This window comes from Pyrus communis, chromosome 13, assembly GCF_041283825.1.
Source record: "Pyrus communis isolate YQ-2024b chromosome 13, ASM4128382v1, whole genome shotgun sequence".
NCBI classification, from domain to species: domain Eukaryota; kingdom Viridiplantae; phylum Streptophyta; class Magnoliopsida; order Rosales; family Rosaceae; genus Pyrus; species Pyrus communis.
Genome location: NC_142577.1, coordinates 24,123,182 through 24,145,418, shown reverse-complemented (window position 1 = coordinate 24,145,418; position 22,237 = coordinate 24,123,182). Strand labels below are relative to the sequence as shown.

Below are 22,237 nucleotides of genomic sequence, written 5' to 3'. Positions count from 1 at the left end.
CAATTTTAATTAGTAATTAGAACACTAATTTGTTAAACTGAATAGTTCAACTTTCAACTTTCGACTAATTAGATGATTCAAAATTATAACTAATATTTGATTCCGAAACTTTTCTCGACTGGCATTGGATTGCTTATTTGTGATCGATCCTACTGAAAAGGACCCCCTGCGTAGGATGCATGGGATTAGGTGAGCAATTTTGTGCGTCCACCTAGACCTAATTGCAAGGGAATAGATATAAATCTCTAACGAATGAAAACTATTTCATGGTACGATAATATAGGTGTTTGGCATGTATAACGAGACCATCTATTGCGAGATTAGATCTGCTTTTATACTTAGAATCTATAGCTAGCTAGCTAAAAAGTTGTACATGATCATCCCACTCAAAATATTAGCCTGCTAGATGATACCCACTTTTATAAACTTAATTAGATGCTAACTTATTTCTAATTAACTGATAGGTGACATCTAAGGATGTGAAAAAATGTCCACATCAGAAGTTTATTAAATTTTACACTTGTTATAAGGCGTTGGATTATTATTCCATGTATTGTCAATTGGTCTTATGATGTAAGAGTATGTTGATACTTACTTTTAAAGCCCAACGGTCATACGTGCTTCAAATCACCTAATTTTTTTGTCTATGTTTCATCACAATAGATAGTGCGAGACGTGGAAGTTTACAAACCTTCCATTTAGTTATAATTAAGGAAGATGCACTATTCCTTACATATGCAAATTAGCGTAACGATAAAACTTCAAACGTTTTTTCAGTTTCGTTAATCGACTAGTGTGGCCTTAATGTTATATTTGGGATCTTTAATTATGACCAGTTCATAAGTTCTTTGACCCCTAGTCTGCCGAACTGCTATTAAAGGATGTAAATATGATAGTACTGTACTAACATAGAGGGTGCATGCATGGCATGTTTCATCAAATAATGCTGCAAACCTAACCAGTTACGTACGCAGCCAAGTTACCTCATGCTTAAGGGGGCCAACGTATAGAGCATGCTGCATTGGTACCGTATTTCATGGACAGTAGTCGAGGGAGATGGAACTAGCCTTTAGGATTCGGGGCTCGTTAAGTCTGTGTTTATTCTTAAGTGATATTATACACTAGTTTACCATATCATGTTAAATTTATTTACATAAACTGACGTTGCTATTTTTTTTTAATTATTATTACAAGCGGAATTATACATTATTTTACACTAAAAGAAAAGAAGAGAGTTTGAACTCAAAACGCATTCTAATGAACAAAAAGACTTTAACGGGCAATTCAACACTTTGCTAATTAAATACACTAAATTATGTAAACTATGCACGCACTCTTGTGGACATGTATTGTGCAGAGAAAAGTTACGTGTGTACGTAGATGAGTATTGGTTTTGGTGACTTTTGTCTTCTTAGTTTGAATTGACGAGTTCCAAAATTGTAGATGAGTTGATGGCTTGGTGAAATTCGAATGATGTATTAGAGAATAGAGATTACATCAACATCAAGGACAAAGTAGGATTCAAATGTTCTTAGTTTAATTTTTTAGTCATTTTCACTGTTCTAAAAATTCTTGTTTAACACCGTCTAGGCGGAATCATTTTCTTTGTATAGTTGTTTACTCGTTTTACACTTCTCTACTGCACGTGAGTTCCGTTAATTTGAATTGATGAGTTCCGTTAATTCTTCCAATAAAGAAAGATTATACACAAATTTGAAAACGGCTTGAGTTATATAATTATATTGCTCTTATTAATTTTTACTGATATTTTTTTGTCGAATTTTCTTTCTTCAACCCGAGCGTTAATTGTTCCATTTAAATATACATTGTGTGTAGAAGTATCAGTAAAAAGATCAGAAACTAAAAGTTGTGACTTGCAAGTGGCCCTTTACCACAATGGTGGAAAGGTGTTGTGTCCTTGCACAACAGTGTAGATTTGAACTCCGTCAGTAACTAATCTAACATTTAACTTACTATTGCTATCGCTTGAATAAAATTAAAAAAAGCTATGACTTAACTTTTACTGAAGAAACATCAATATTTGTAAATATCAGATCGATAAAGAAGTACATAAATATAATTTCCAAATACCCAATGTCCATCTTTTCAATCGAGTGAAAGATAGTGAATCCAATTGCATGACATTTCAATATGCGTCTGTTATATCACCTGGTCAACAAATTGCATGCACATATATTCTTAGGGAATTATCAACGGATAGTCATTGCCCAAATTGCATGCACATAAATTCTTAGGGAATTATCAACTGATCGTCATTGCCTACGTATCAAATGATGCCATCTGATGTTTACTTGACCTTATATCCATACTTTCACAACGTACATAGCATGCTAGTCTGCTAACAATTTATTCTTGTAAACAATTTGGTGCTTCCTTAATTTTGATAAAAACTTTTCTAATCAAATTAAGATGAAGCATACATAATCTGTAAACTATTTGGTACATGTAATGTCATGACATGTATTTGCATGAACTAGTTATAATAATTTATTTCGTTCAAATTTATTTTTAACGAGAATTGAATCTTAACAATACTTCTTTTATAATGCGATATTATCATTTCTGTGACATCCTACATCGTCCAGGGGACTGATCCTTAAATGTATATTCTCATCCTTACCTAGCATGAGGCCTTTTGGGAGCTCACTGGCTTCGGGTTCCGTAGGAACTCCGAAGTTAAGCGAGAAGGGGGCTAGAGCAATCCCATGATGGGTGACCCACTGGGAAGTTGCTCGTGAGTTCCCAAAAACAAAACCGTGAGGGAATGGTAAGCCCAAAGCGGACAATATCGTGCTACGGTGGTGGAGCGGGTCCGGGAAGTGATCCGCCCCGGGCCGAGATGTGACAATTTGGTATCAGAGCTTAACCCTGGTCGTGGTGTGCCGACGAGGACGTCGGGCCCCTAAGGGGGGTGGATTGTGACATCCCACATCGCTCAGGGGAGTGATCCTTAAATGTATATTCTCATCCTTACCTAGCACGAGGCCTTTTGGGAGCTCACTGGCTTCGGGTTCCGTAGGAACTCCGAAGTTAAGCGAGAAGGGGGCTAGAGCAATCCCATGATGGGTGACCCATTGGGAAGTTGCTCGTGAGTTCCCAAAAACAAAACCGTGAGGGAATGGTAAGCCCAAAGCGGACAATATCGTGCTACGGTAGTGGAGCGGGCCCGGGAAGTGATCCGCCCCGGGCCGGAATGTGACAATTTCCTTTTATGATCATCACAATACTTCTATTTTTAACACAAACCCTATCAATACTCTTATATCACATATATTAATTAATAGTTGTTATTACAGATTTAGAAGCTAATTCGTCATTAATTGGAGAAGCTTCTCGTGTGCATGCATAAAGCTCGACGACTATTCCAGTCAAAGTCTTCTGAACTTTCTGAGAAACGCAGCTTCAAGTTGTTGGCTAGAAGCAGCGGTGGGTTCGAAAAACCGAAAATCGAAAAAAATAAAACCGAACACTAAACTGTAGTCGAAATAAACCATCGAAGAAAAACTAAACCAAATTAAAATAAAATATTGACCGAACTGAATTACATTGGTTTGATTTTGGTTTCAGACCATCTCCAATGGTTGGGCTAAATGCCAAATTTTTTAGCCTGGAAAATTTAGCTTTTAGTCCATAAACATTTTTTCTGCTCCAACCGTTCTAGCCTAAAATTTTAATCCGGGATTATTAAAGAATGAACTTAGGCTATTTTTTTTGTTAAATTAAATTTAAAAAAAAAAAAAAATATATGTAGACCATCGTAAATAAATTTTATAAACATTTTAATATAAAAAAATTTAAATTCCCATAAACATTGGGTGAAGTCCACTTCGATTTCTGGGCTAAATTTTGAAAGGAATTTGGCATTGGTTTAACATTTAGCATTTAGCCCAAAATTTCCCCTTGGGTTGGAGTGGGTTTGGGGGGAAATTTTAGGGGATAATTTGGTTTTTAGCCCACCATTGGAGTTAGTCTCAAAGATGCGGACCGATTTCTAAACCCACTTAAACGACGTCATTTTATGATACTTAACTAACCCTAACTAATACATTACACAGTGTACATGTGCAATTAGCTTAAGGATTTGTTAATGTCTTTTATTGCCAATTGCTTAAGATGAAATGGATTTTGGCAGAAGCCAATTGCTTAACTAATATACGGTATGAAATGGATTCTATGTTAATTTATCATTGCATACAATTATTAAAGTTTAGTTTTTTGCACTATAATTATTTGAGGTCAATGCCTTATATGACCATGCATTATAAAATAGTGTTTTGTTGTCTCCTCCCCAAGGCAGCATTGCCAAGCCGGCGATCCGTATTTTTTTATTTGAGGTCAGTGCATGCATTTGAATAAGACTTCTGCCCAGTTGCATTTTTGTTTGGTTATTCATGCAAGCTTAGCTTGATACAATTATTAGTATCATTTTTTATCTTTAAATTGTTTTATCATTTTTGGTAATGGAATATGTATATGCATTTGTGCTCATTTTTGGTAATAAAATATATATGCATCTGCCCTCCTTTGAAGTTTCAACAATGCATACATTAAGTGATATAGTGTACCCTGCAAGCTGCAACGTTAGTACTTATCTAACTTGGTATTCTTTTTCTGAATTGATATGCTGTGCAAAAGAGTTTCAGGAAAAATAAAATAAAATAAAATAAACCGAAGCTAAATCAAACCGATAAAACTATCAAAAAGAAAATTAAAACGAACCGAACCGCATAGTAACTTTGATTCGGTATTCAGTTTCAACAATAAATCGAACCGAATCCTAGAATAGAAGAAATCCTTTTTTTTTCTTTTTCTTTTTTTTAATGAACACATAAAAGCCTTCTTAACCTTCTCCAATACTTTTTTTTTTTCGATATCGAAATATGTTATTTTATCATTAAATTTGATAACTTATTGTTTTATTAGAATAATGTAAGCCCCCTAAACCGTGAATTTGGTAACGTTAGCGACTAAAACTGCAAACGGACTAAATTGCACTTATCAAATCGGTAAAATTGAAACGTTTGTGACCAAAATGTGTTTTCGAGTCATTTCATTAGATTTAGACAACGCTTCTTTTAAAGATAACATTTGTTTTTGTTTTTCATACTTGGTATGCAAATTTACTCTTTTGGTAATTCATTGTTTGGTAATAGTCTGCGTGAAGTGGTGGGTTAACAATTTATAAAATTGGCGGTAGTTTTTTTTCGTTGAAAAAGTTTTGATTGAAAGAGTTTCGTTGAAAGAGGACTAACGTTGCGGAAAAGGGCTTGTGGTTCATGGCCTTTGAGCAAGAAGATAGCGGCGTTTAGGTTTATGAGGGAGAGAAGTCGAGAGATTTGTACTTAAAGCAAATGGAAAACGAAGGGCATTTTCATAGGAAAATTAACGAAAAGTCTAAAAAAACTTTAGTTTTGATGAAAATGAACAAATAAAGGTGTAATGAATAGTACCAGGAAAATGTAAAAATGTAATTTTTCGTTAAAAGTAAATATTACCGAAAATATTTCGTTAAAACTTCTCATTTTCATCCCCTTCCCTTTCTACGATTATAGAGATTTCCACCCGTTCCTCTTAACATGTGTGAGCACCCCAGCCAAGAGGTAGTGAAGGTCAAATTCATAATTTTGTTCTTTTACGTTAAAAAAAAAAACGCGGGAAATAGGCAGAAAATGAAGGGCTTTTCTGTCAAAACATTGTTAATGAACAGTAGTTTTTAACTTCAGTGGAGATGGTTTAAGGGCTTAAACTGAGATTTTCTACAAGAAGAAGATGAGACTGGAGGAATTTTGAAAGACCAAGAAGAAGCTCAGATCCATTTGGAGAGCATTCAACAGTTCAACTTTAAAGAAAAGATTTACTTAATCTGTTGTGAAATAGTAATTAAGAGGAGAAATAATCGTTCTCAAGTATGCATCTGAGTGTGATAGTATGCATTTCGTTTTAGTTTTCTAGTTTTAATTTTAAATCAAAATTGGAAAAAAGTGACATAATGGATTTGTAGTTTTAGTTTTGTAGTGCATTTGGTTATCATTTTCTTCTTTTTCAAAGAGTTGGAGAGCAAACACGCCAATATATGTAGTTTTGTTTGCAAAGATTGCAAGATTTGGGACGCTGGATGACCTTTGTGCCTTCGAATCTGGCGACTCAGGGTGGTTGTTCGTGTTGTTTTTCTCAGATTTGCAAAGTTTGGGAGGGTCCTCAATCCTCATACAGATACAAACACGTGCATGAGTTAGAACTTGCTACATTTCACCGAAACAAATAAACCTGAAATGAAAGTCACAAGATTTGAGGATGGTTTTACCTTTAGCACCTCCGATTTTCAGCTAGCTCCACCATGGATGGGTTCTCGATACACTATGTTGTTAGGTCAGTGGTTGCAGAAAAGGATGAAGAGCTAAGAGAGAGAGCTAGGGTTTCTAGCACGCGTGTGGCTTGTGTGAGAGCTGACAAGTGGGCTGCCTTATGTCGGCCTGTTTGTGTCTCGTGGCCCAGATCAGATTCTTCAAGGTTTCTTTATAGCCCATCATTGTATACGTGCATGCCTCAGCGCCTCTAATGCTTCTCCCACGTCGTGAGTTCGATTCCCAGGTGTGTCTATTTCCTTTTTCTTTTCTCTTATTTTCTGTTTTATTTGTTATTCTATTTCTTTTATTGTTTTCTATTTTTCTTTTCTTAGGTTATTTTCTTCATTTTTGATAGTCATTTTACGTTTCCTAGGATTTAGTTTTTTCTACGTTTCTTCTTCTATTTATTTTCCACACCTTGAGGACAATGTGTGATTTAAGTTTGGGGATGGGAAATAAGAAATTTTTAATTTTTGAGTCAATAAAATTTTTTCATTCTTCTTAAGTTAATATCCATGAATTATTTTAAACGTTAGAACAAACGGACGTGGTGAAGATTAGGGTCTTTTCTATTTATTGTTGCTTATACATTAATTCATGAATTATACTTCGAAATTTGCACATCACATCAACATGGTTTGTGGAGAGTGAGATTGAAACATTTACTTTTAGTCTAAGTTTAATTTTAATTTTTGTTAGTTATTGTTATAAATAAAGTAATAATTGTTCCACCAGAGATTTTGCCTAGTAACAGGGCCAGTCCTACCTAATCAGCATTGATTCTCGCGTCAAACGGTAGAGTTTTGGCATAAAGCAGGGTGGTTAGTTGGTTTCATAGCTTTTTCAACTCGAGTTAGTAAGTCCTTACGAGTGTTTTACACCTAGTGCCCTAATTAGCCTTTGTGGTTTGGAAGTCATTGATCTAAAGCTCGTTACATGGGTTGGATCGAAAGCTTAAGTGAACTGACATTGCACGACCACAACTGTTAATGAAAAAAAAAATGTGAAAGATTAAAAAGAAAAAAAAAAGAAGAAAAAAAATATATATATATATATATAAAGTTAGTAGGTGTAGAATAAAAATGACGAGAGGTAAGGGTTTTTAGTTGATTCTCCTTAGCTATATTGGTTCACTTTACACCAAAGGAAGTTTGTGAATTCTTTTCTAATTCTAAATAGTTTGGACTCTGTAATGGGATTAGCTGAAACTTTTGAAAAGATGTTCTGATTTTTAACGTATTCTATAGATTGCAACTTTGAAGGTGAAATTTTTCGTCCTTTAGTTTTAGTTAAGTTTCTAGTTTATTAGCTTATATTTTTGTTTTCTAGTTTTATTTTGCTTGAGGATAAGCAAAAAGCTAAGTTTGGGAGTATTTTGATGAGTCAATATTATATTATATATTTTACCATATTCTTAGTATAATTTGGTAATTATTTTGGTAGAATTTTGATACTTTGCTTTATATTTTCAATATAGGACATTCGACTTCTTCTTGAGCAAAACATGACCAAACGGATGAATTTTGGAGTGATTCAAATTGGAGGATGTTCGTGTGTCCCTTGGCTTGTTCGTATCAAAATTTGGGATTTTTCTACTAAGCTGTTATTTTCTGGCGATGGAATAAAAGAGTATTGCGCAATGCTGGAAAGTGACGTTTTTGGGCTTAAATTGTGTTTTTGGAGCCTAAGATGACCTCAAATGGGTTCGCTGGGAGAAATATTCATAATAGTTCAAGCTTTAAATCCAGCTATTTTGGGTCGATTTTGGAGTTGATTTCGGTCCAAAATGTCGTTGTGCATATTTTTGGGCAAATTTACTAAGTTAATTTAGGATTGTGTTTCCTAATTTATTTCAATTTATTAGGTTTCCTAGTCTTATTCTAAGACCTTTTACTAGGAGGATTTTATTTAGAGTAGTATAAATAAGCCTTTTTGGCCAGCCCTAGGGGGGAACGAACGCAACAATGAGAGAATTTAGCAAGCTTTGGAGAATTTCAGACTTTTTACCTATAGAGTGTTTTTTCTTTCTTTTTCTAGTTAATGATACTTTATTTGATTTTTATTATGGAGCCTAAAATAATCCCAAAAATGCTAGAGGCGACACGTGGACTTTTATTCAAGAAAGACAATATTACCCTCAATAAATGGACAGTCTTCTCAGATGCTCCCATGCGCAGCTCACATCCCTGGAGGTCTCAACAGCTCAATACAACTGCCCACAGCTTACCTACCGTTGGCAATGAATTAAAGATAAGGAATAATCACCCAAATCCTATATTTAATACATTCCTAATTGAAGATTGACTCCAATTAAGTAAGTAATCCTAATTCAAATCAATTAGGGATAATTACCCCATTATCTTAAGATATTAGTTCCTATAAAATATCTTGGGAATATTTAGAGAATATCTCTCCCTTGAACATTATATGGATGGCCCTAACCCTATAAATACCTTATATTCTACCAAATTTGGAGGGCTTTTGAAACCCTAAAAAAAGCCCTAAACACTTTACTCTCTTAGAGAAACTAACTTAGGCATCGGAGATCCATTGACCTAACCTCCCCCCCCCACCTCGTGGGCGCGTGAGGCTTAGGTCTCTGATCAAAGGTGTTGATTGTTTTGCAGGTGCATTTTCGTCAAGACTGAAGACGACGGAAATTTGCATCGACAAGTATGCGTAACTAATTTCTTTTGCTAGGGGTTAGGCCATGAACGTTAGCATGAATATGTAATTTTATTAATTTGCTTATGAATAGATGCATGTTTGCTTTGAATTATTAATCACCACAATTAAAACTATCTATATATTTTAATAATTGATCACCATTAGGATATTTAGACAAGTAATTTGATGCAATTTCTATTGGAACATCACCCTAGAATTGAGGAGGGCTTCTTGTGATTGATAATTGTAAGTTCACTTAAGGCGAACATCACGCTTTTAAAGGTTGCATGATTTTTTAAAGGGTTTTCGCAAAACTTAATGATTATTGCATGTTTATATTTGATCTGAACATTATATACGGGTTGCATATTATATATATGTTTTTGCTTAAACATCACGAGGAAAATATGTATTAGGAAAATTTAACCTTCAAAGCATGTATGTGGAAATTCATAAGTAAATAGTAGAATTGCATAGGATTGTAACGGTGACGGCTAAACCCTAGTTTTTCTTTAAATTGATTTTAATTTAAAAACGTTTTTATTCTTTGTTGCTATTATTTCCAAACTTTCAGATTTCTTTTATTGTTAATTTAATCCTTTTAAATTTGAAAATCTCAAATCTTTGATAAAAATATGTTTTAATAATTAATTAAGAGTTGATTTAATTACGAATTAGTCAAACAATCTTTGGGGACAATGACCTTTCATGAGCGATTATACTACAATTACTTTGTATTCTTGCAAGTATTTTCAGTGATTTTAACCCTATTTGCCTAGGTACTAAAAATCCTATCAAGATTGTAGATATATTTGATGTTGGTGGTGAGAGTAACCAATCCCCTTCTCAACTTTCTTTGAATCATTAAATCAAATCAAGATTACTTAGCATCTTTAAAGGAGATGTCAAAAGATAAATGTCAAATGTTAATTTGATGGCTGATGTTTTCTCTTTTTCCAACCGATGTGTTTCTTTGTTATAAATGATATTTGTAAGGCCCATGTTAAAAAGAAATCAATTAAAATCTATTTTCAAGATCTATAATTGGTGCATTAATAGGATCCAAATAATAAAATAATTAAAAAAAATTGACATCACATTTTCTTATTTGTCAAATTTGACATATGAAAACTCTATATATCAATCTACATAAGATTGACATATCGATTGTAACTCACTTGTACTTTCAAATTTGATTACATGAAATTTCACGTAGATTTGAAGATGGTCTTTGTTTATGGGGTCTGAAATTCTTCATTAATAAAGAAAAAACGAAAAGGTTAGAATATGTTCTCGTTCTGATCAAGAAAGCAGACCGACCAATCACAAGAATTTGAACGTCTTGTCTCACCACACGCACACGCACGCCACCACTTCCACAGCAAAAAACAACTCCCATGCCTCGAAAAGTCCGACGACTCTCCATGTGCTCATTCAAAACTCTCAACTGGTAAGAAGCGCGATCAAGCTACGCAACCAAACCGATTGCTTTTACACCACAACAATTTCGTCAACCAAAGCCTACTCGTTTGTAATCAAATTATTGAAATTATTGTTTTCTTGAGCTGCGGCAACTTGTTGGAGTATTCAGCCATGGATTCTGCTTCTGTGAAAACGTTCCTGCTCGATGTTAGAGCTTCTGCGAATTCGTTGTTGTCGCAGTACGAGCCTCTGGTTCTGGTTTCTGCTCCTCTCTTTGCTCTCCTTGTCGCTTCCACGCTTCAATCGGCTATCCATGGCCTGCAGGAGAAGGGAATCAAAGCCACACTCCTAGGGTTCTTCATGAACTTCATCAAGTCAGTGACCTTTCGCATAATAACACTCAGTTCTGCTAATCTTTGTTAATTTTGGATATAATCTGTAATTGTAATTGTTGGGTTTTGTTTAATTTGGTAAACTGCAGGTTGGTTCCTGGCGTCAAGAGTTACATCGACGCTGAGAAGCAAAAGGTCTGTTTTTTATATATAAAGATTTCATCTTTAATTCAATTTCTATTTTTTTTTTTTTAATATTTCTGGTGCCAATTTATGCTTTTTCTTGGGAGATGGAATATTACTGCCACACGAACTTTACATTTTGTTGTCCCTTGGAAGATGAACATTCAATGCAGTTTGTTCAGAGGCCGTTGATGATCAGTCAATAGCTCAGTTGTGATTTATTTTTGTTCTTAAGGGTTTTTTTGTATTAACTGTCTGAACTGGTTCCCCTCCCTTTAGTTCTTAACTGCAAAGAAATGAATTTTAAGGGGGGATTAATCTTGCTGAGAAAATTTTCATCTCGTGGCGGTAACATTTTTTCGGAATTGTGGATGTTGTTGTTGAACAAGCAGGTTGTGGATAAGTTACAGTCTGGTGGTAAATCTGGAAGAGAAAGTTGGAGAACTGAATTGCCTAGCACGGGGTTGGGAGTGGGAATCATAGAGAAAATGAAAGACGAGAAAAGTAAAGATGTGGCTTGGCAAGGAAAATGCTCGGGTGCAGTGTATGTCTGTTATTTTTGCTGTGAAAATTGATGTTGAACCATTCATCAACACACACTTATGTGTGCGTATATGATTTTTTATTGTGGGACATCCTGAACATTAGGTATGAGAACATGCCATTGATCGCATGGTGAAGTCAATGTGATCAATGGCGTGAGTCTCTGTTGAGGAGGTGTTGTGTATCTTTGTCGTGCACAAGAAAAACACCCTCATATGTATGCGTATTGATTGAGATTGTATTTATTTTCTGACCGAGAGCTTGATTGTTTTTGGGTTATTCTTTGCAGCTACATTGGGGGAAGCGAGGTTGAAGGACATTTTTCTGTAATTAATGAGGCATGCTCAATGTAAGTAAGATTATTGTACAATATGTACATTGGAGGAAGTGACTCATGTTTTACCTCTGGTCTGAAGTTGTTTGGATTTGGCCTTCAGGTTTGCACATACCAATCCATTGCATATGGATGTCTTCAAAAGTGTGGTACGGTTTGAATCGGAAGTTGTTGCAATGACTGCTGCACTGCTTGGAAGTCAAAAGAAGTCTTCTGGAGGACAAATATGTGGAAACATGACATCCGGAGGAACTGAAAGTATATTATTAGCTGTGAAATCATCACGAGATTATATGAAAACCAGGAAGGGGATTAAGAAACCTGAAATGTATGCCATGTTACACTTCTCTATACTAACTGTTGTAGCATGTGTGGTTATTTATGTAACTAATTTTATTCCAGCGCAGGATAATACCCGAATCTGCTCACTCTGCATATGACAAGGCTGCGCAATATTTTAACATCAAGCTCTGGCGTGTCCCTGTAAATAAAGAATTTCAAGCGGATGTCAAAGCAATTAGAAGACACATTAATAAGAACACCATTTTGGTAATGTGATGTTCATACTTTCACCTGTATCTCTGGGAACATATTCTAATGAAATTTTGTTGTATTTTATTGGATCCAAAAGAAGAAAGTCATCTCCATCTAACCCATCATATGCTTTTCCTAACTAAGTTCTCAGTTGAGTTAAACTGACCTGGATTATTTTGATGCTGCAGATTGTGGGATCTGCACCTGGTTTTCCTCATGGCATTGTTGATCCTATTGAGGTATTTAATTTTTTTCAGAGGGGAGTGTTTTAAATTAATTTTTGGGAAGATCATTTGATCTTAGCTTTAGTTGTGTTCTCTTAGATTAAGAACTTCGAACTGAGAAAATATTGGAACTTCTTATACAGGAGCTTGGTCAATTGGCTTCTAGCTTTGACATCTGTCTGCATGTTGACCTTTGTCTTGGCGGCTTCGTATTACCTTTTGCTAATAAGCTCGGGTATGTTTTGGGTCTGCTAGCAAAAGTTGTTTATAACTTTGGCTATCTGAAATTATAATTTTTAATCGTTAATTTATCTATCGCAACTTTTATTTCAGGTATCCAATTCCACCCTTTGATTTTTCAGTGAAAGGAGTGACTTCAATATCAGCAGATGTACATAAATATGGGCTGGCTCCTAAAGGAACTAGCACAGTTCTGTACAGAAACCATGACATCAGAAAGGTTATCTACTGATGTTGATGAAACTTTCAGAAAGCATTTGTTTGCATTTGATTTAGCCTTCCTAATGTGTTTTTATTTTCATGTCGGTTCATTGGAATGCTGGGCTTTATGGCTTTCTATTTTCCATCTCAGCATCAATTTGTTGCTGGTAAGTTTTCATCAGAAAACAATGAATATCCAGTTAATGAGTTTTTCATCTGTTTTGTTTCATGAGTATAGTTTACTTAAGTGTACAGTAGGAGCTATCATCTGTGCTTCATATTCGATAGCTATTGCAGAAATTGGATTTTATGTTTTGTATTTTTTTTTTGAAATTTGTTCTGACAGACTAAAAGAGGAGAAAGAGTATAAGTGGAATAAATAGTTTTATTATTTGCTGGAGTTAACGTATATAACAGTCAGTGCTGATTTTTATGTTCATCTTGTATTTATATCCATGTTGCAGTTACCGAGTGGTCCGGAGGGCTATACGTGTCTCCAACCATAGCCGGAAGCAGGCCTGGTGGCTTGATTGCTGGGGCTTGGGCAGCTATGATGTCTTTAGGGGAGGAAGGTACGCATGTAGTGGCCAGACCTTTCTGCTAATCTGAATATTTCATCAAATTCTTGTCTTGTGATTGATTATGTTCATTACTTTCCAACATTCTGTAGGGTACTTGGAAAACACAAAAAACATCATGGAAGCATCAAAAAGACTTCAGAAAGGGTACTGTTTCCCTTTTTCATCAGATAAGGGTGTATTTTTTGTTCAGTTATTTTGTCTTCCTTGGGGGATTGGAAGCAGAGGTATTGATCTTCTGATAATATGGCAACTTTCTGTGCAGAATAGAGGAAATTCCGGAGCTGTTTATCATTGGAAAGCCAGACATGACAGTTGTAGCATGGGGATCTAATGTTGTTGACATATTTGAAGTCAATGATATCATGTCATCTAAAGGCTGGCATTTGAATGCATTGCAAAGACCCAACAGGTAGGCTATGTGCGTATGTTTGTGTGGCTGCGTTTGTGCATGTGTTTGCTTCATGATTAGTTAACGCAACAGTCAAGGTGTGAAACTTAATTCTTTTGTCTAATGTGCTTGACTCAGCATTCATATCTGCGTGACGCTTCAACATGTACCCGTCATTGATGACTTTCTCAGGGATCTAAGGGGATCCGTGAAAACTGTAAGTAGTTTTAAACTTCGTAAAATACCAAACCATCTCTACCATTTGATCACACCCCACTTTCATTCTGTACCGAAACCTATTTATGCGTACATTAATTATCTGTTACCTCTTTCAGGTCACAGAAAATCCAGGACCGATAAGCGGAGGGCTAGCTCCCATTTATGGTGCTGCAGGGAGGATGCCGGACAGAGGTATGGTTCAGGAGTTGCTGGTAAATTACATGGACGGTACATGCTAGTGGTGCTCTCTGTCCACATTGTTTCTCGTGCTTCATGTTTTGTGCCAGAATTCTTTGTTCACGTTGTAAGAAAATTATGTTTCCAAAAACAAGAAATAAGAGACCAAAATCCATTCGTTCATTTTCTACAATTTAACCTCATGTTTGTGCCAATTTAAGGGTTCATTGTCTTAAAGACTTCCATGAAATATATAATGCGATCGTTTGCTGGAGCCTCCACAATTGTTTGTAAAATTGCACTGTGCGATCGTATGCAAATGCTTCCGTAGGAAGCACCTCTGTTTGTAAGTGCTTTTGCCAGAAGCGTCTCAAAAGCAAAATTTGTTTTTAGAATAAAACACTTTTAAATATCTGAAAAAACACTGCCAGAAGCGATCTTGGTATATGAAAACACGTTTAAACCCTTCTAAAAGCGTTGCAAATGGGACTTCAGGCTAAATTCTTTGGTTTTTACCTACAATCAAATATCTAAATAACAAGAATTAGATTGATCTGATTCTCTTTCCTTCTATTTTAAAGCTCTATGATTCCTTCTTTTTCCCATATTTACTCAGCAAACACGCCATAAATTCTTTGCCTTGCACATCACCCTTTTGCCGGTAACCGGTTCCGTTCAAATTCCGAGTTTTATCACCGGCTGCTATGGCGGTACAAATCATGAAGTACGTTCGCAAAACCGTATATTTCTGTTATGTTTATTGATGGAAGTAATCTGCAGCTCATGTATAATGGAAGGATCAAGAAAACATAAATTCAAAATTTTTGATAACTATGATCACCAAGCAAAAGTACATAATCGATCTTATAAGTTACATTCACCATTCAGATAGATTCATAAGAGGAATCAATGCCTCTTTTATTCATCTGTTCCACTCATATTCTTTGATAATTATTACCAACAAGTAGAATCTCACTCTTACAAATAATATTGAAATATGTAGAGAATCACTTCTTACTAATCAAGCGTCACAATTTGAAAAACACGACTTTTGAATCTTCTCCTTTCACAGCTCCAGGACTAGGTCTACAATAAACACAATATAGCTCGATCAGATCTAATCCTCGATTAAATTGATTCACAATTCAAATAATTAATACTCGATTAGTTTAGGCTCTTTACAAATAAGCATCTCAAAGCGTTTTTAAGTCAAAACACTTAAAACACTGTTTTCAAGAAGGAAAAAAAAAAAATTATACACAATGCGATTACTATTTTACCTGACATTAACAATTGAGGTAAGAAGTTTTTCTTCATAATTTTAGGTCTCTTCACAAGTAAAGCACATTTTCAAACAAAAAGACATTGACCCAACTATTATTATACTCGACGTTAATACTGTGAGGTGTTATTTTTTAAAGGAATGTTACACTTATTACATTTTTCATACCACATTTGTAACACTTCTCAAATAGAAATGGGCCCACCAGCACATGTATGTTTCATCTCTATTAGAGAAGTGATACAAATATGTTATGGAAAATATGGTAAGAATGTAATTTTTGTATTTTCTATAGCTTGATTCCGGAAGTGTTTCTTGCTAACATTAATAGTTGTTAGAGACTATGCTATTAAGTATTCATTTTTAAGTGCTGTGCATGTAGTCATTGTTGAGGAAAGACCAAGATCAAACAAAAGGGGTTGTTTGACAAAAAAAAAAAAGAAACAAAGGGGGTTGAACTCGATTGGTACTCGATAATGTATTTTGAAATGAATTAGTGCGTAGTGAGCTTACAGTCTGCATCCGTTTTGATCCATTGCTCCCTGTTATCATTTGAATCCATGCCGCTAAGCGCGATTTGGGGCGGGTTTGATTGGCTCTTGTAGCGCCGCATGCTCGGATTTGAAGAAAATCCTTGCTGAGGATATAAGATAATATCATCCTCCTGATCTCCATTGCTGTAAGTCCCCTCACTGCTTGTTTTCTTCTTGGTTTGGTTCCTTTCGTACTTACCAGGTTTTTGCTCAGCCGCCGAGGTTTCAGGGTGAACTTTTCTATGAAACATGTGAAGGATCTACACATAGATTTTATACAAGTATATATAACCCAATTCAGTTCAAACTACTCTTTCGGTACGAAAGTGCGGAATATAACACGTAAAATATTTGATGTAAGAAGCAAAGTCTTTCCGTTATTTTCGTTAGAGGTACCTTATTGAGTTTTGTTTCTGCTGAAGCGTGATCAGCAGCTCCGCCGGAGCCACGAGAAGAAGCGTGAATCATTTTTTTCTTGAGCATCTTTTTCATCAAGTGCATGGCGGACTTATCCGCTTCCTTCTCTGCTCGCTTCTCCTCCTTGCTTAATTTTGCTCCAGAAATCTCTTCTGCCAATTTAGTCCTCTGAAATAGCTCACCAAGGGATGTCCTGTGTTCCTTCTTTGTCACGCTTGTTGTTTCAGACAATTCATATGCCGACCCGAATAGATATCCCTGGAGCGGGCACACCGCAGTTCCATTGATCCCGTTGCTCTCTGCGCCTTCCAGTGCCTTCCCACTAAGGGTAATGGTGCTTCCATGGCTACTTCTTCCATTGCTGACATAGCTGTTTCTTCCAGATGAATCATTGCAAATATCATCCTTCGCCGGATCAGCCACCAACTCTCTCTCCAATTCATCATTGATGAGCTTCAGCTCGTTCTCCGTGGCCTCAGTTTCTTTTTCGGTTATGTTCTCCACAGAGATTCCAAGCGTTGGAGTTGATGGTTCAGTGGTCACTTGGTCCGAGCTGCCAAGAGTACCGATTGCAAGAAATCCATGGAAGAGCTCAGATGCTTCAGCAGATGATTCTTCTTCGTAGTATTCTTCTTCTGTCCTAGCTGCTTCTAGACCGTTGAAAGATTTTCGAACGTGCTGATCTCTCGGGACTTGTTTGAAGGGTTTCGTGCTGCAGTTTGGCTTCGGATAGTATTGTTGATCGTCGAGTGATGGCTGCCCTGAAAGACAACCACAAGAATGTTCTGACACAAAAAGCATTGTAAGGAACTTGCTGAACATGCCGGTATGAACATCTCGTCTGTAATAATGAATCTTACTGTTATGCATAGTATCTCATGTGATTATAATTGGTTCTTTAAACTGTTTTAACTGCATTTTTGGGAGTGAATTTCTTGTGTTACAAGAATGTATTGTCTGTGAGGCATCACGCGACTTACCAACGACGAAAACTTTAAATGGATCGTTGCTATTCTGCCGAAACTTACGATGCATCCAACCTAGTAACTGCAACATCGGCATGCAAGATCAGCTTATAAATTACAATTACTGAAATGAGGATAAAAATCAAATAACAACATCATATTGATCAAATTTACAAAAATTCTATTTACTATGGTGTATAATATGCACTTGAGGAATGGAGCGTTAGATATGCGATCAAGAATCCCAACGGTCACAAATGTTAGAGTATATTATGCAATGGTGGTATTCTATAAAATCCTCAAATATTGATGAGCGTATTGGAAAATTCTCGAAAAGTGATAATTTCCACAATTCAAACTTTTGTTTCCATAATTTCAGCCCATTTCACAAAAGAATAAGAGAATACTAGGGTTTTTCTTTCTTACCTTCATCTTGTAACCTTTCTTTTAGATGACTTGAGCTTTGCTAGGAGAGGCTGAAAGTGTAACTTCTTTTCATTACTAGTCAGTCTTTATGCTTATTTATGAATAAGGTGTCAAATGATTATCCGAAAGCCTCCAGCCTCTGAAGAGAATGAGGGCACAGAAGTACAAACAGATAGTTACAAACCTGGGCTGGCTATCCTTTGTCAAGATCAAATCAAGAGGCCAATGGATGCAAGTGGGTCCCGACCCCAAATACGTCTATAATGTGAGATTGATTGTAGGGTTTATATATATATATATATATATATATATATATATATATATATATATATACATATATATATATATTATATTGTGTGAAATTTGTAGGGTTTATATTTCATAGTATCAATTTGTCGTGAATAATTCAGGGACAACCACTTTATATCTTTCTGTATTACTATACACGAATGAGGATCCTTTTCAAATTCTTTTTGTGAGGATCTAGAAGATTCTTTAATCGTATTCGTTTATTGTAAATCGTACGGTCAGTTTTCGTCAAGTATTATTTATATTCAATTTTAAATAAAAAAATTTAAAATAATTTATGACCTTATGATGTACAATGAATGAACACGATTAGAAGACCCCGGATTCTCATAAAAAGAATCCGAAGAGGATCCTCATTCGTAATACACGACTCCATACACATGTGTCAGTGTGTGTGTATGAAAAAAAAATTTTAGTATGTTAACCTGATCAAGTGGTTATAAGGATAAAGTACCTTTTTTTTTGTACACTCGTGTTTAGTCTTGTTTGTAGTTTATGTTAAATTTATTCAGTTCGATGGTTAAAAATAAGGAGATGTATGTGAGACAAAAAAAAAAATGTATGAAAATCAACTCCCTTCTATTTATTTGGAGTTGAATAATCTCTTAACATAGAGGAGCACGTTCCTTTTTGAGAGTGTCTTGCCCAACCACGTAATTAGACTTGCTTACTAAAGTTTTTCTCCTCTAACTACTAATTGCTTAGATTTCTAAATATGGTATTTGTGCACGTCCTATTTTGAAGAAGATGCCCATATCAGTACCATGTTACAATGGGGCTTCCCGCTTTAATTATCATGTTCATGCACATGCTTCCTGCAGAGGATGGCAAAGTAATTTTCATTCAATTATTTCTACTACTTCGTTATTTTACTAGCTAGGTATATTTGTTGGGAAGTCCCTAACTTGAACAGTAGGGTCAGCAGGGAATATTTTGTCGGACCTCATTGGAGCCAAACATAAAATTCGACAATTAAGTATTTTTTATATTAATGGGGACACAATATAATTCTCTACTCTTTGATCAGGTGGAATACAAATAATATTTCTGTGTGAGTAGTGTGACAATCATACTACTACATGGCATTACTTATCTACTTATATCATAAGATTTGTGTGCATTTCGAATAATGTACCTAGATTCATGACATATGAATTATAACACGTGGATAGTAATATTGCATGACGATAACGGTCAGACTCAAATTAAGTTTCTTGTAAAATACTTCTAATAGTGGTATTTCTCTTCACTTGTAAATGAGAGGTCTTAGGTTCGATTCTTATCAAAGACGAATTGAACCGCATTATTGCTTCGTTTGTTTAAAAAAAATAAAAAAAACCTTAGCTGATAAACAATGTTAAGATATGATTGCTTTTTAATCTTCAATTATAAGGTTGAACATGTTTTGGAAGTTTATTTTATTTTATTATTTCGGTCAATATACTCGAAGTTTAAACTAATCCAATCCCATGTACCAAAACTAGGCCATATTATTCTGTGTTTGGAGGATATCAGCGTTTGATGGGATCGGTTGCAGGTCTTGACTCCACAGCTCCCTTCAATTTCTGTCATGTTTTCTGTTTGATAGTTGCAGTCAATGACATTCACTTTTCACCGTCTTTCTGGCGTAATTAACGTAGAATCACTTGGTGCATGCCTGCCCCAGGTCCCTTATCGTCAACTCAAATATTCAGAAACTGTCTAAATTAGAGATGGTAAGCATGCCACATCTTACCAAGCTGTCCTCTCTCCTTACTAACCATTCACGTTCATGTACTCACAACTCACTATCTTCGTTTTCTCACAGGAAGTACATGTGGAAAGTCCTGGCAAACACCCCGTATGCGAATATGAAGGAGGTGATAAAGGAGAAAGGGTTTGTAGCTTAGAGACAAAGGTAATAACCGAACTCTAACAGGTGTATCCTTTGATGGAAACTGAGAGGAAACATGCATGATTCAGTCTTGAGGTGTCACTATACAAGAAATAGTTTCTGTGAAAATGATAGGGTATAATTATTTCGACTTTAATTTTTTTAAAGGTACAGAAAAAATCTATGGAAAATGAGAGAGAAAAGAATATAAAAAGGATCTTGAAAGTTATGTGGAAATATATATGGAATGGTGCACAAAATAAGAGTTAAAAACCAAAAATTAAAAAAGTTTTTGTTTCATACATTCTCTTTAATTTCTCCCTTCTCCCTCTTTAGTTTTCCTTTATGTTTTTCCCCACACAAACAAACCCTTTTTCTTAGCATCTTGTTTTGTAATTTCAGTTTTAACCTAAAAGATTACAATAATATTTCAAAGGAAATTTTAACGAAAAACTTCCGGTACTGTTTACTTTAACGAAAAACCATATTTTTACACTAAAAAATCAATCATGATACTATTTACTTTACCCTTTATTTTGTCTTTATCGTTAAAATTTAAAGTTTTCAAATCCTTTTCATTAGTTTTCCTTATTTCAAACTGATTGAAAATGTTTATCGTAAATGAAGAGAGTGGATATCAATCACAAATAATTGTACTATATACTGTTCATTGTTTTTTTGGCTGGAAATAGTTGTACTTACGCCTGTTTAGATATTGGCAGTCTCTCTGTGTATTATTTCAATCTTACATGGTATGTTGAGATTCTAGCTACTTTACTAATTGATTAAATTTTCTGAATAGCAGGAGACATGACCATGGATTTGTCCACTTGATCATGATGGCTACCTGAATCTTGCTTTTGATGTTAATAACTCTCACAATAGTATCTGATATTTATCTATTATATACATAAAAACCATACCAACTTAGGGTTATCTTTTTGCACAAAAATGGAAAAAAAAATTAAGGTTATCTTACAAAGCTGGATTGAGAAATATACTTATTATTATTTGCAAGTTTTTTAAATAGAGCCATACCTGTCTTGAATCCCTCACTTTATTTATTTACTGTCTTCTTTCCCAACTTTTAAGTCATCGATGTGAGAATGGAGCATTTTGTTTCAAATTACTACTTTTTCAAGTATATATGGACGGGAATTCATGGTTATTAGATCCTTAGTCATTGGATCATTGCGAAGAATTTAGTAGCCATGAATCTCAGTCCATTGTAGAATTTTCATAAGATTGCTGCTGTACAATGCTTTCAATGAACTAAACTAAGAACTCTGGATCATGCATGTTACTTATTTGTGCAGGTCAAAAGACTCAAAACAATTCTATCAGATGTCTTTCCGGATCCATGTTTTGAGAAAGATGGTATTGTCCAAGGAAAACGGGACCCAAGTGGAACTTCTCCTCAGAAGAAACCAACAGCAAACAAGAATACGAATTGGTGGATAATTTTTCTGCAGATATCATGAGGGGAACACAATGTGTGTTCAAGGCACATTCCTCATCCCTACTTGACCTTTTTCAATCATTTATCCTTTTGAACGCCTACCAAAAAGTCCCACTTGCCAAATTTAAGTGTGATATCAACACACATTGTGTTGTCAAGGGCAGGGTTGTTTGTCCGAATGCCTGCAGCTCTTTTACCTTTGGTCCTCTACTCTACCGTCCCTTAATTATTAGGTCAAAAGTAGCAAATGGTATGGTGCTTTAATATCGTTGTCACCTCAGGTATTGCGGTTGCATTTTGTCAATTTTATCCGTAGGGTTTACTTTGGTCAGTAATTTTGGCCAAATGTTCAATTTCGTCGATGCGTACGAGTTATAGCAGCTTATAAAAATTAGAAATGCCAGTAAACTGTAGAAACAAAATTAACAAAATTCAAGCCACATCACCTGAAATGACAGGTACCTTTGACCTACAGGTTAACCTGCTCTGGCCTTTGGATAGAAATGGAGGGTGATTAATTTGCAAACGTCATGATCTTATGCTTATATTTATTTTATGAA

General features: G+C 35.3%; 2 protein-coding genes across 3 annotated transcripts; one reads left to right on the top strand and one right to left on the bottom strand.

Annotated features, from left to right (window-relative positions):
* The first annotated feature begins 10,297 nt into the window (after window positions 1–10,297).
* On the top strand, window positions 10,298–14,606 carry DPL1 (dihydrosphingosine phosphate lyase). Its single transcript, XM_068476264.2, has 15 exons — window positions 10,298–10,831; window positions 10,939–10,984; window positions 11,365–11,516; window positions 11,805–11,864; window positions 11,953–12,177; window positions 12,257–12,398; window positions 12,572–12,622; window positions 12,751–12,842; window positions 12,941–13,067; window positions 13,200–13,215; window positions 13,513–13,620; window positions 13,719–13,773; window positions 13,892–14,038; window positions 14,156–14,234; window positions 14,353–14,606. Exons 1-15 carry the CDS (start codon window positions 10,629–10,631, stop codon window positions 14,473–14,475), a joined length of 1,626 nt encoding a protein of 541 aa, XP_068332365.2. The 5' UTR covers window positions 10,298–10,628; the 3' UTR covers window positions 14,476–14,606.
* A 603-nt stretch (window positions 14,607–15,209) lies between these two features.
* LOC137735875 (protein LAZY 1-like) lies at window positions 15,210–18,177 on the bottom strand. 2 transcript variants are annotated; one of them, XM_088682433.1, is made up of 5 exons: window positions 18,037–18,177; window positions 17,626–17,692; window positions 16,625–17,430; window positions 16,209–16,488; window positions 15,210–15,499 (listed from the first exon to the last, which is right to left on the bottom strand). In XM_088682433.1, exons 1-5 carry the CDS (start codon window positions 18,040–18,042, stop codon window positions 15,480–15,482), a joined length of 1,179 nt encoding a protein of 392 aa, XP_088538559.1. In that variant the 5' UTR covers window positions 18,043–18,177; the 3' UTR covers window positions 15,210–15,479. The 2 variants fall into 2 exon arrangements, with proteins under 2 accessions (XP_088538559.1, XP_068331331.1); XM_068475230.2 differs by having other exon boundaries at window positions 16,625–17,406.
* Window positions 18,178–22,237: the final 4,060 nt, after the last annotated feature.